The sequence below is a fragment of the Myiozetetes cayanensis genome, unplaced genomic scaffold, assembly GCF_022539395.1.
Source record: "Myiozetetes cayanensis isolate MyiCay16 unplaced genomic scaffold, myiCay2020 scf3, whole genome shotgun sequence".
In the NCBI taxonomy this organism is placed as follows: domain Eukaryota; kingdom Metazoa; phylum Chordata; class Aves; order Passeriformes; family Tyrannidae; genus Myiozetetes; species Myiozetetes cayanensis.
In genome coordinates, this window is record NW_026087521.1 from 46,802,638 (window position 1) to 46,817,509 (window position 14,872).

General features: G+C 40.4%; 1 protein-coding gene across 5 annotated transcripts in view; it reads right to left on the minus strand.

Moving 5' to 3' along the window:
* ANKS1B (ankyrin repeat and sterile alpha motif domain containing 1B) overlaps positions 1-14,872 on the minus strand; it is a 420,494-nt gene that overhangs the window by 31,464 nt on the left and 374,158 nt on the right. For 3 of the 5 annotated variants that reach the window (XM_050323422.1, XM_050323425.1, XM_050323426.1), the window contains one exon: positions 2,313-2,387. The exons of 1 other annotated variant lie outside the window; for it this stretch is intronic. In XM_050323422.1, the coding sequence (XP_050179379.1) occupies positions 2,313-2,387 (75 nt within the window). The remainder of the gene's footprint in view (positions 1-2,312; positions 2,388-14,872) is intronic. One more of the 5 variants, XM_050323423.1, reaches the window with a different exon arrangement.

Genomic DNA, 14,872 nt, shown 5'->3' on the forward strand with positions numbered 1-14,872 from the left:
ATGCAATAATGGTGAGGTTAGAGGAATGCAGGGATACAGGATTTCTGTTGTTCCTGACAAACCGCTGCATCTGGAGAGCTTTCATGTATTTCAGTATGTCTTGTAGAGGGAGCAGATAATAAAAAAAGTTGCATAAAATTAAACATCATAGGTATAGATTTTTTTTTTTTCCCCAGGAAGAAAAGCTTTTAAACAAGATTTAGACAGCTGAATACATTCAAAAATCTGTGCCTAAAAACCTCAATAGGAAGAAAGGGAGCTCCTCAGCTGACCGAGTCTAGTCAGATTTTGAAATTCTGTGATTTAGGATATCATGATGGCAGTTGACTTCAGGTGAAACACAAAATAGGACTATCTTTGACCTAGAGAAGGCTTGAAACAACAAGGTTCAAGTTTGGGATAGAAAAATATAAATTACTAGTAGTCCTAAATCCCAGGAATTGATGTGTAACCATTCATGGGTGATGTATTGAGATTCAGGTCCTTCATAAGCACTTTCAAGCAGTACAGAAATGTTCATAAATTGCCAAGCAAGACCAACTTACAATGTTTGATTTAAATTTTAAAAATAGATATGATAGGATAAGGATTTTCTGGTTTGAATATTTAATTTGCAATTATAAGAAATAATCAAACATTTAAGCTTATGTATTTTTTATGACACAATATACAGATGGAGATTTTTATCTCTCTGATGAAGTAGAAAGACAAGAGACAATTTATTCCTCATCTAACTTTACAACTCATCAGACAGCTGTGCAATTTATCACATGGTTTTTGCTTTATTGCCTGTCTTTTAGTATTCTAATGTCCCCGTGCCTTTAACCAGCACCTTTCCTCTCTTTGGCTTCTGGCAGCTTGAAAAAGAACATTTTTCGCTCCACATTTTGGAGATAAAGAATTTATAATCAGATAATGGTCTCAAGTCAGGTGCCAGAATGGTAAGGATTCAATTAGTTTACAGGGACTACCTTAAAGACCAATATCTTGTGCTCTTGCAGTGCTTTCTAACCCTGAAAAATCAGCAGATGTGCACTTCTCAGTGCTTTACAAAGGGTCAGATGCTTGATGTCAAATGAGCTACATAGGCAGATCACAGCTATTAAGTGTTTTGGTTTGCTTTTTTTTTTTTTTTTAAATTGTTGCACATTTTTCTATCTCATCCTCTTTTCTGAGAAGTGTATTTGACTCATTGAAGGCACCTGGATGCAGAGGTAGTCAAAGTAATAGAAGTAATCTCAATACAATTTTATAAAAATCTAACACCTCCCTCATCTTTTTAAAAAATGCCAAGTTAAAACCCCTCCATGCTTCAAGGAAGAAAAAAACCAAAAAGGCCTGGGTTTGAGTGGTTTGAATGTGGTTATTTTTAACAAGAATCATATCTTATAACTTTTCACCTGTTTTTTTCATGCCTGGTTATGGTAACATGCATTAGTCACCATGACAACAACAAATTGGAGCACATACAGATACAACACTTCTGGCTGAAAAATTAATAATTTTCTCCCTGTAAAAATTTTCAGTGCTCTGCAGACCAGTCAAATCCTCATTGTTTCCTTATGCTTTAATTCCTAGACCGAGAGGAATTTTTTAAGCTCCTTATATTTTTGGCTCTGGAAATAATGGGAACAGGTTTATGGTGTACTCAGATTTTAAAAACTTCTAAAGCTTAGTAGCCAAAACGTTCCCTCTTTGGCAGAAATGTTCCAGGGAGGCATGGAAAAAAATCAAGAGAAATCTATAGCTCCTTTGAAATACTCTGCTGAACAACTGGCTGTTGTTCTTACCGCACTGCAATACGGATTAGCAGGATCACACGCACAGCCTTTGTGTCTGTCGCAGAAGTGATAAAAACTCAGGGCACCATAAGCGTTACCTCTAACTCCCCCAAAGGTGACTCTGCAAACACAGCGTGTACCTCAGCTGGGCAAAGCCTGTGGGCTGACACAGAAAGGGCAGCACAACACACCGCGGGGGTGAAACTGTGCAAACCGAGCTGTTTACACGGTTTCCCGCTTTGGAAAAGTGAGTGAACGAAAACATCAGGAACAGAAGTCAAAGCTCCCCTCCCCGAGCGACACCGCTGCTGGCAATGCCCCCACGTCCCGTATGTATGTACACCATACAGCCAACATACGCTAACCACATGGCACGACACACGGATGTGTGCACACAGAATCCCCAAGGAGGGCAGACGAGTTAACGAACTTCTGTTACCCTTTCAGCGACATGACACCCGTAGATAACACCAAGGCAACAGACTGTACATCCATAGAGTGACAACATAGCCATTTATTACTGTATCTTACATTATGAACCTGATGAATCGATGAGAAAGGATATCCTGCATTCTGGTTGGTCCAGAGCTCACAGACCGAAGACTGCTAATATAAACAAAAAACTGTATCTCATCTCGTAAATATTAATGCACTGCAACTGCCAAAAGGCAAAAATAATTAAGAAAAGGCTTGCAATAATATTAAAGAAGGAAGTAAAATAGCTGTTAAATGTAATTTTTTTATTCATTTGCTGACAAAATATTTTTGGACTGGTTGGAAAGATGCATAGCTTATTCAGAGACTCTAGAAGAGGTTTCAGACTGTGAGTACAAGAAAACAATTTAGTCAGAAATGCTTGTGAGATAAAGTTATGCAGGCATAAACAGAAAACAGAGAGCAGAAGAAATACTGGTTACTTTCAGGTTTTGGCAAGGAAGAAGTTTGAAGTCAACATCCTAATTAAGTTTTCAGACTTAAATCTCTCTCTGTTGGAGACTTTCACAGGTAGAGAGGAAGGGAAAAATCTGGCAACACAATCAACAGAAAAAAATATGTTTTCTCTGTAACAATTACCAGAAAAGAATGCATTGCAATCAAGTGAAGCAGCTGCCCACCATTTCCTTCCAACAACAGATCCTTTGCATTCAAAGGTACAGATAATATTACCTTCGGTATTGACCATGACCCCAAAGTGTAAATGAAAGGTTTCAGTCTACCTTCTACATTATTGTACAGAGTCTGTAATAGCAAAGCAAAGTCAGCATACTGTAGCATCTCTAGCAAAAGCAACAGAACTAGGCAAGCACAGCATTCAACCATCATCTTTTATATATTTCCTTGTTTGGACACTCATCAAGAAAGCATCTGTGGCACCTCAGCAAAAGCTAAGATAACATTTTACAGTAGCCAGGCAACTAAAACAAAGCATCAGACGTAGGATCTGCCCACGCTATCTTCAGCAGGCAGCAACAAAAAGCAATCAACAGACATGAAAAATGCAACTGCAGCATTCAGAATTGATAGCAATTAATATATAAGTAAACTTAACAACAGCAGGAATGTGCATTGCTGGTTCTTGTCAGCAGCAGCAGCAGGAATCTAGCACCAATGCTCAAAACAACCCAAAAGAGTGCAACTCTTCTCAAAACATGGCTCTTGCTCTTACCTTTTGTAGCCTGCAACCTGGCTGCCTGGCTGGTGACAGACTAGATTATCACTTCTGGTTATTGTCAGGGAAGCCTGGCATCCTCTGGACTGACTATGAAGCACTGCCAGACAGACTGGTGGCTGCCTAATGTTGTTAATAGTCCCTTATTTCCTTCATGATCTGAAACGCATGAGCATACATCCCTTCCTCCAGCTTTAGTAATTCTTAAACTTTCATGTATCTGGTTAATTCCTACTCCTTCATCTTGCTTTTGAATTTATTTGCTTCTCCTTTGTGAGGTGCAGGGCTCTACATTTTGATAGCATTAGATAATAAAAACTGATTTTTGCTCAGTCTTCTCCCTCATCTTCTGCAATTTGCTACAAAACAATCCTCCTCCATGTGATGAATAATTAGTCTCAGTGCAAGGTCACCAGCAAACACTGCTGCAGCTACTTCTGCTGTGCCATCATTAGAACAGTGCACTAGTTCATATTAATGACATTTTTGTGTGTGTGTCAAGCAAACTGACTTCTGGATGGTCTGGCCATGCTCCTTGCTGTGATGTCTACCTTTGCTTGCGGATGAGAAGATTCCTGAATAGTAATCCATGGCAGAAGGTTGTGCCTCTGCTTTTCAAGAGAAAAGAGGAGGTATTTCCATGCCAGATGTAGCATACCCAGGCATCTGGTAATCAAGAAGACTTATTGCAGTGCTGTTTGGACACACTCACTGAGGTCCTGAAAGCAGCAAGGTAAGGCAGCAGGGTGCTGTATGCTGGCAGATGTTTTATTTCTCCCCAGCACTGGCATGGAGTTGCCATCATGCCGTCACATTTTTGCACATTGTGCAGCTGCTTCTCACCATCTTGATATTCTTAAGACAAATGTGTGTCCTTAAATCCTGCCCTTCTCCAGGCCTTGCCTTTAAGGATTGGTGTTTGACTGGTGATTGGCCTCAGCCAGATCAGCCATGAGCCGGAGCAGAGGCACGCGGGGGTCTCCTGGCAGAGCTGCCATAGCGCTCCTGCCGTGCTGCGGCACCTACAGCTATAAATACATCGGGTACATCTGTCAGCTGCTTGGGTGCTAACGCAGGGACAGGTAACACAATACTGCAGTAAGTGTGGGCACAGGCTTTAAGCTGCCCCTTTTAAAAAGAGGGCAGGGAATAAATTCCTTTTTACACCTACCAATAGTACCCATCCTGCCCCTCCCTCACCAGCTTATCTTCTTCCAGATGAAGACACAGGGGTTAGGGCACTCTCCCCAGGAACTGGGAACTCTTGATTTGATGCGTTCTCTGATTGAGGGGACTCACACCTGTGTATTTCACCTTTCTCTTTCACAGCTTAAAGCAGCAGCAGAAGGCAGGCTGTCTTCAACCCCTTTTATAAGTGGGGGGAAGTCCTTCTAACTAATTCTTTGGGGAAAGAATAGTGCACAAGAAGTTTGGAGCACTCACATACGAGAGACAAGTTTTGGGTCCAGGTCTCTGCTTCAAGAACTGCTCAAATGAACTACCCCCATCAGACAGACATACTCCCCAGAATTAAAGATTTGGAGAATCTAGGCTTAAGCTGAATCATATTTAAATACAGGTTGATTTATTAAATCAACAGTAAATCAAGCAGACCAGCAGAAACAGAATTTCCCACGAGTGTACAAATGACCTAGTCAGAAGGGTAGCAGTGCAAAACTCATTACTCTGTTTTGCACTCATTATTGTTTGAATGACTAAGGTACTGGAATGCAGTACAGAAGGAACATTAACTTAATGGACGGTAATGAATTCAAATTCAGAAATCAACCTTTTCCTTGCATCATTGTAAAAATATTTAGCATTTACTGTATACATATTTTATATCTTCAAAGTGCTTAAATATTTTAATGAATTATGAAATCCCCAGGAGAACTACTTGAAGTTGCATATCCCTGTGCTGAAGGAGAAGGAACCAAGGAAAGGAAAAAGGTTAAGTGAGTATCTGAGGCCATAAACTCAGTAGTAGGAGGAACAACAGAGATTAGACTTCAAATACAATTTTCAGCTCCCAAAACATATGCTCTCAAAAAAAAAAAAAGGTAAAAAATTCAATCTGTGCATACACTTCCACCATAATAAACACAAATACACTTGGGCACCTAATACCACTGACAAAAAGATTATGTGAAAAAGAGTTCAACAAAGAATATTTTCCTAAGTAATATGGTAAAGATGAGCAAAGAAATAGCATCTGCTATTGTCTGATTAGTATCAAACATCCCATTATCTTAATACTTCTCAAAAGATAAATGCTTACAAGTAATGTCACAACAAGACTCTGCCATCATACCATTTTTGTGGTGTCCCATGCACAAAATATTTCCCCATGTGGTCATGGTGGGACATGACTTTGACAGGTAGGATGGGCAAAGGAAGGGAGAAAGTTTCATAAAGTGAACAGAATTATCCAAGGAAAACTTTAGGCTTCCTCCCTACAGACAAGGAAAACTTGGTTGATAACCTCAAGAAAGAAAGAAACCGTAAGACTGTTCATAGAAATTATATGCTTTCTAAGGAGAGGAGGAGCAGGAGCTGTGTGGAAGGAGTCCAGAAGTATTCATTACAGCTCAGTGAATTTCACTCGATGGCACTTTAGGAGATGTTAAGGATTTACCTAAATTAGGAGCAATTATCCTTGAAAAGTCATAGAAAATACTGAAAGGATCAAAGAAGGGCTAAAAGAATATTTTAGATGTGAGAAAAGGAAGACTCAGAAACTTAACAGTCAGCCTAATTGCAGGGACCAGCAAGTGACTAGAAACTGTTTAAAAATCGAGCTACCATCCCCTGATTCTCATAACCTTCTGACATCACTCCTGGCCATCTGAAATAAACACTCAGAAATATATGTATGCATGCTTGTATATTTACATCTATGCATACATTATTAAGAATAACAAAGAAAAAGTGTAATATTGCCTGCCATGTGTTACCAAGACAGCTTCAATGGGCCAAGAAAAATTCAAGATGTTTATAATGAGGTTCCTCAGTATCATCTCAGATCAAATTTCCTTCCTTTGTTGGAAAACTAGCCAATTAAATCAACAGCAGCAAGGAGAAGTACTGCAAGACTTGGACACTGTGTGACTCCTGATGCAACAACACATGAACAGCTGCCATACACAAACTTAGTCAGAATCAAATGCAGTGGTTGCACAAGAAGTTGAAATCCACCTTTTGAGAATAATTATTGGTATTTAAGCACAAATGGACTGGAACATGCCAAGGCAATCTGCAAGGACCTGCTCCATACTGTGGCTTGGAGGAGTGCCAAGGCTCTCTAAGGAGGATCCAGAAGTGAGGGACTTCTCAGAAAGTGGTAAGAACTGAAAATGGATCTAATGAACTACAGAAAGTCAGATAGAATTCAGTAGGATTACATACAGATACAAAATAGCAAACAAATTAGCAGAGTGACTTAGGTTGCGAGAGAACAACAAAGTTTCAGTACACCTCAGATTAGATAAGGGCAGTCTTTAAAAAGAAAAAGGAAATAAATTATCACAGGGTAATTCATGCTGTAAGGGAGCTCAGGAAACCTCCATTTCAACTCCAGCTCAGGGCAGGAGCACCTGTGAGACGGGACCAGATTGCTCAGGGCTTCATCCAGTCAAGTCTTGAAAACCATTGAGGACAGAGACTCGTCAGATTCTGTGAGTAACTTGTTCCCCTGCTTGCCTGTCTGCCTTGGGAGGAAATTTCTCTTGGCATCCAGTCAGCATCTCTCCACTTCCACTTTTAGTACCCAAAGCCACCTCTTCTCCAGCCAGCCCTGGTTCTCCAGCCTCTCCTTGGAGGGCAACTGCTTCAGCTCCTGACCATCTTCCTGGCCCTTTGCTGAATTTCTGTTTCCTAAATAAAAAAACCCCACGTATTCAATAAAAGTAGGATGGGAAGGAACTTTTGTGCCATATGGGGCAGCCACCAGTGAGGTCTCATATGGGATGGCGTCCAGTTTTAGCTACTGCAGTGCAAGGAGGGAGTCCAGGAGAGAGTGACAACAACAAACAGAAGTCTAGAAAACACCAGGGCATGGCTCTGGTTAGGAAAATGTAAGCACCAATGGTTTATTCAGCCCTGAGCTGGTCTGAGTAGAGTTTGTTGGTGCCTCCTATCTTCTGCTGTCTTTTCCACCTCTCCTCTGCAAGGTCACCCTCTCAACTTCCACGTGACAGAGACGGAACAAAGGGAGAAGAAGAGGAGCTGCTGAACATAACCTCTGGGCTTATTCCCCTGCTGCCTCCTCCTCTGCATCTCACCACAGGGCTGAACCTTGGAAAATTGCTCTCACCTCCCAGTGCTGCAGCTCCAGTGAGGCACAGGAGGGAGAGAGAGAAACAGCAGCAAACCCCACTGCCCCTGATGTGCATGATCTAACTCCCTAACTATAATTCAGTCTAGCTCCAGAAATGAGGATAATTTTGGATTAAATCCCAGGAAAATCAGTCTTGGTATGGTGAACAAATTTTTAAGGTGCAACAGCTGAAAGAAACAAATGAAAATTGGATCAATGGGGCTTTTGTAATTGTAATTCCAAATGTTTTAGGACCATGGGAAAGAAGTTGTGCTATCTAAATAGAGGCTGCTTCCCTGAATGTTCCCAAGGCTCTGGGGAAAGCTTGCCTTACCAGCAGGAATAACTGCAAATCCTCCTTTGAAAACAAGATCTTGAGAGATGGAGAGTGAAATTTCTATTTCTAGAGAAGCAGAAACTTGAAATACCACTTAGTAGATGAATCACATGTTTTGCATTGGTTTTCCTTCTCCTGAAAATACTTTACATGAAAATTTCCTGAAAATCACCACCCCGTTTGGACTGGCTCTCTTGCAGGCAGGCAGTGGGTGACAGGCGTGAGCAGCAACACCACGCTCCAAGTCAGTGCACACAGTGAGGTTTCACAGGAAGGTGCGTTCCATGGCCAACACACCCAGGGAAGGAGGTGACTGACCCAGGACCACAGCAAGCCTGCAAAGACTGTCCTCTCCTGTCTGTGTCAGGGTGAGAAGCAAAGCCTCTTCCTGCGCTAGGGTGGATGCTGTAGGTCCAATGCACCTCCACCTCCTGCTCCACACAGAGCCATACTTTGCACTTATTTCTCTGATGAGAAGAGCCTAATCACAGAGATATGCTTCTCTCTCACCCTGCCAATGCCCTCCTTCACACAACAGCCATCTTCTCCTTAGGCAGCTGTCCTCATCTGATTTTGATCAAGCAGACCAGGAGCTGGGTTCCTGCTGGGGAAGACAGACCGAGGGCCTTCCCAGGGGTTTGTCAAGGTTATACCTGCACTGACTGGCATGTGGAGGTGCAGCTTTACAGTTGCAGCTCTGGCTTCATGACTTCCACTGGGCAGCCAAGCTTCTTCTTATTGACAACACCCCTTCTGCCAGTACTGCCATCTACCAGTGTGCCACAGCCTCTTAACCTTGCACAGAGGATACAAACTTCTGGACAAACACCAGTGAAGATTATGAGACTTTAATCCCTGAACATTAGGGATACGTATCTATATTTTTGTCAACCACCGCCCCCCACCCAAACAACAAAACCAGAAGAACACCCCAAACTCTAAATACTGTTTTTTCCAAGAACCCAAAAATCTAAATGTTAGATATTAAACTTCAGTTTTCACACAACCTTTTCTATGTAGAGCCTCTAGTTCACAATATTGAGTGTGAAAAACAGTAAATTAATTAAGAACATCTGTCCTCTTCTTGATGTAGTATTTATGGCTTTAGTTTGGATCACTAATACCAAATATAGAAGCAGCTTCCTTAATTCCATATGCTGAAGCAGCATGTAGGTATGATCCACGTGACACAACTTCAGTTCTTAAATGTTAGCTTCTGTAACATTCATGAAAAAATTCTATCTTTCTATTCAAGCAGAAACTAGGTAGATTTTTTTATAATGTCTTTATCGGTTTACTTGGCCATTGCCCAGAGAAGTGGTGGATGCCCCATTCATGGAAGTGTTCAAGGCTAGGTTGGACGGGGGCTCTGAGCAATCTGGTCTAGCGGAAGGTGTCCCTGCCTATGGCATGGGTGCTGGAACTAGATGGTTTTTAAGGTCCCTTCCAACCCAGTTGTGGTTCTATGATTCTGTAAAATACTCAAGGGATCTACGGATGAACATTTGCTGAAATTTACAGCTCAAGATACAGCTGTCTATGGCATTAACATCTCTGTGAATTACAAAGACAACGGCTAGCAAAATCTATACCATACAACTGACTCAGTTAAGCACTTTTCTTTTGAAGTTAAATTCAAGGTCGTCGCAATTCAGCCATCTTTCCATATTGAACAAAAAGCACCTAAAATATGAACCATAGAGCATTTTGTTCGGATTTTACATATTTGTTTCTAAAATAGTTGTCTATTTATCCTCACAACATCCACTATTTTATGCTTATAAAAAAACAGAAATAAGAAACCTTAGAAGTAAAAAGACAGTGAATCTAAACAATCATATTTTTGTATTTAGTGCTTTGTAAATCAACTAGTAAAGAATTCTGTTATTTCAACCACTGATAAAAACCACAGTTCATTGCTGCTTAGATAATCTCATTTTACACAACAGTATTCTCTTGGGCATATTTTCCTTCATTCAAAGTAATCATTAAATCCTTCCAAAGCAAAGAAGGAGACAGAAGAACAAACAGGAAGCAAGTAAATAAAAAGAATTCACACTGTGGTTAAAAGTTACAAAACTAAATATGAGTTATTAATTTTCAGCTCCTTCAAACTTTCTGTGTCACCTTACTCAACCTGCAACATCCCTATACCTCAGTTTTATTAGCTGTCAAATGGAAAACATGATTTTAAACCACACAGCCCAACAGTGCACTGGAAATACAAATGCATTAGTATCTGTGAAGTATTTGGAAGATATTATTTAGTTGAAGGTATTATTTCAGAAAGAAGCAAAACTATTTCATAATTTTAATATAAACCTGCCTTTACTAATTCCATCCTTTGTTTTTACTATACTTTTCCTCTACTGTAGACAGAGGATCTATTGTACTAAATCCATTTAAATGATCGTCCCCTGTATATCAATCCTAACCCAGTAATGAATTATTATATCTTACAAAATAATGTTAAATGCAGAATCCCAACAATTGGGATAGCTTTACTTCAAACTTACTATGTAGTCATTACAGTGACACTTCACTTAAGTTATCTTGTGTTTTAGCAAGGAAAAAAAAGGGGGAAAAAGAAAGCGTCCTCAGGCCATGGGACCAAAGAATCAAGAAAGGCTTTCAAAATCAAGTCTGAGTTCAGCATCTCTGTGAAAGAACTTCTCCTGCCAGCCCTTGTGAACAATTTTTCCAACCCTCTCAGACCTTAAAAGATCTCTTCCTTCCATCAAAGTCCACCGTGGTGCTCCCCATATGGGCCACAGCTAGGTTTACACTACTAGAAAGCTTACTTTGACTCATTACCAATTTGTCCTCCCAGAGACAGACACTGGCTGGAGCTTTCGCCAGAGTCCTAGAGGCACCTGCCACTGCCTCCCAAAATCACAGACCTCTTCCATCTCGGGGCGCACTGCAGGTTCAGCACCATGGAGAGAGTGTGTGTAAGCATCAGGGCGATGCCCGTCCCAACTCAGCTTCTGCATGGGCAGGGTGCTTCCCACACCTCCCTGCCACAAGAAAGGTGGTTTTGGCCCTTGGTCCTGGCTAGGGGCAGGGTGTACCGCTCTGAACAGCAAGAGGTCTGATGGACCATGGTGGCTAAAAGCGCCGTATGTCACAGGCTGGCGCAATAAATAGTCACAACCTCAGGACTGGCAGTCTGGAATATGTTTGCACCTAGTACCTAAAGCTTCTCTGCTGCCTAGAGAATTGCAAATCCTAAAGTTGTGACATTTTAACTGCTGCATTTTAAAGAACTCAGCTATGATTCCTTTTAACCTCCACAGTTCTTCCCAGCAAGTATTTCAGGGTTGAATGAAGAGCCCAATCCCTTCAATGGGACTCCTCCTATTGATTTTGGTTCCAAAGTACTCAGGATTTGTCTGTATGATTTCATTTCTATTTTAAAGGTTTAGGCAATCTTAAGAACAACCTCAGCTATTTTGAACTACGTTATTTTGACCATGCTAACCTACAGTTTGCAGGCTCAAAATTCAACATCCACAGTCAAGGATAACTCAGACTACTCATTCCTTTCTGCATTTCTCTCTCTCTTTTTTTTTTTTTTTAAATAAACCACCTCACAACCTTCTGTATTACTATTTTGGCAGTTGTGATTTATAAAACCAGATATCAAAGACTTTCAGAGCTGGATGACCAACTGGAGGGTTGGATGACCAAATCATATTTGGTCATCCACACCGGAGAATCTAAATTGGTTAGACTCATTGTTTATATTAAGATTTTCCCCTCTTAGGTCACATACAGTCTGCTAGGGAACTGCGAATGAAGGTACGTGCTGGCCTTCAGACAAAACCACCCACATGAAGTGAATTTAAATCAGTGCCTCCTCCAGGAAACAGAGTTGTATTACTTACAACCATGATTATGGTTTAGGGAACTGTTTAAACCCATCTAGCAGATCAAAGGAAAACAGATTTAAACTGTTGTGCTTGTTGTTTAATGAACACTGGTTGACTGATGCAAAGATCAACATGCTTGATGACTCCCAGTTTAGTGAGAACACAGACCATAGTAAAGATGGAAACATGCAATCTCACCATTTCATCAAAGTACCTTCAGATTTTAGATTTTAAATTGAGGCTAAAAATAGTTTTATTCTAGCATTTTTGAAATGAAATTAAGTTCATGAAGTTATACAACGGATAAGGTCTCAACACTGTGTTGGCCTCTCTCTTTGAGGCCATAAAAACGCCCATTAATCTCATCATCAAGAATACACCAAAACCACGTTCAAAACATCACAGCATACAAGATGCCTTTATGCATGTTTGTGTACTATAGCATCCAGTAAACGTGCAGATCCACACAGCAGCATGCAAACAGCCTAGCAAAGAGAGGGTTAAGACAAAGAATATCCTCAAAGCAATTCCAATAATCCCTCTAGTTCACTGTGTTTGTGAGAAGTATTCTAGCTGGAAAGCAGGCCCTGTATCAGTTCTGAAGTTGCTGTTGATCTGACACACGCCAAAGGAACCGGTAAACTGCAAGGAGAAAGTTGCTAGATAAAGAAAAATGAAACCAAAAAACAAACACACAGAGTAGAAGGTTTATGTTAAGAATCAGTTGGATCTCCTATATTTTTCAGAAACAATTATTTTACCTTAAATTTCAAGGGAGCTTTGGGGGAAAAGATTGAAGGAAATATCATTTTAGCAAAGCACATATTGCAAAAAATAAAATTAAGAATCTATTTTTGGGCTTGAATGGTTGAAGAAATCCCTGATTAGCCTCTTAATGGGGTGAGTCCAATTTATTGAGAATGATCACCAGAGGGAGTCATTGACTTTTCCATTAAAGTCAAAGAGAATTTTACATACATCAGGAATGCAGAATTTGGGGGCAGAGCTGAGAAAGACTTCAAACAGACTGGAGTTCAGGGACTAACACAAGACACTGTTTTATGGATTTAATCTGAATCCATTTCCCTTTTGGAGTCCCAAAGGATGACTGATATATTCCATGGTTAAAGTTAGACAGAAGGCATTGAAGTCTTTAATTCAGTGGGTACACAGTCTCACAACAACAACAACAAAAATAATCCCAGCACTTAATTGGTTTTAAAGCAGTTTGGAGTGGTGCAAATAATAACTTCTCAATTTTCTCTTTGGACATGCAACATATCACAGTCCTTCTGAAAATGCAGTATTTAACAGCACAGAGAAAATCTCCAGGTATCATATATGAGAGTATGTCATACCTCTTGGTAATATCAGGACCTCAAACAGTAAAAGAAAAGAGTAAAATGGAGACAGAATGAACAGTTAGCCTGGGGTCTTTGTGTTGTTTTGGTTTGTTAGATTTTTTTTGTCTTCAATATTAGTGACTAAAAGAGGAAGTGAGAATAGGGATTTGTGAATGAAGGAATAAAATGAACTAAGTAGATAAACCAGTCTACTCAGCCATGAGCAAGCATGCATTTTATGCTCAAACACCTAAATTTCATAACCTTCAAAGAAATATTTTCATGTTAAGAACTCGGCTTTTCTTTGCTGGACTTCAGCTCAACCTTGTTCTTGTCACAGAAGCCCAGCAGACTTTGGTTTGGAAACAAGCTCATTCACTCGGCAACTTTCTCCTTAATTCTGTACAATAAAATTATATAGCAGAAAATTAGGAGATTAAAAAAAGAAAAGGCAACAGGCCCACCCAAACAAATGCAATTTCACTTCTCTAGAAACGTCCTCTGAACAAATGGAATTCAATTTGTTTCTGTGTTCCCAGGTAATGGCAGCACCTTGTTTTCTTTGTTTATTTAATTACTTCTTGTTCATGCAATTAGCTGACAGACTGCAGCCTTTTGTTCATTATAACACAATTATTTGCATAGCTGTTTCCACTTTGAGCTTGAATTTTGGACAGAAGCTCTATTTTGGACTGTGGCAGGCAGAGCCACTGCTGGGAAGCCTCATGCAGGGTAGCATGCAGCAACCTGCTCCTTCATGGAGTGAGTCGCTCCAGGAGCTGCCCTGGCTGCCCATCTGCTTCTGACGGCAAATCAAAGCCCTATTTCCAACACAGCAAATTAAGACCTGGCTGTCTTTCATCATAGGTACCATCAAAAACCAGCTGAGTTCATTCTAAAGCATTTTTACCAATAGGTTGTCCATGCATAATTATCTGTCCTTTAGACTGGATATCAGGAGAAGCTTCCTCGCTGAAACAGTGGCAGGCATTGGAAAGAGTTGTGCAAGGGGTGGTGGAATCATCATCCCTGGAAGTGTTAAAAAATGTGTAGGTGTGACCCTTGGGGACATGGTTTAGTAGTGAACACGGCAATGCTAGGCTAATGGTTGGAGTTGATGACCTTAAGGGTCTTTTTCATCCCAAGTGGTTCTATGATTCTAAGGCATCACTGTGGTCAATATATACTTAACTTAAAATTATCAGTAGTCTTTCAGAGATTGGATGAAAAAAATTTAGAGGTGGAGACTATTTTAAGTTTTCTTCCATGAACAGTTTGATTTAACATCTAGTTCAGTCCAGCGCTGTTGTGATGCTCAAATGAATTTTTGCACCATTAAATCTTTTTTTGAACACTCAAGACATATCTCCAGATCACAGAGTTTTGCAGAATGATGACCCTCTCCATTAATAAACGCAGCAATCACCACCCTCCAAGTCCTCTGAGTTTCTGGCAGTGAACTGATGTCAGCTTATTTTTATCTAGGTAGCTCAGAAGTTGAGGAATCTGCACCTTCTTACAGGAACAAGAGGCAGAGTCAATGTAGGGGGAAGAC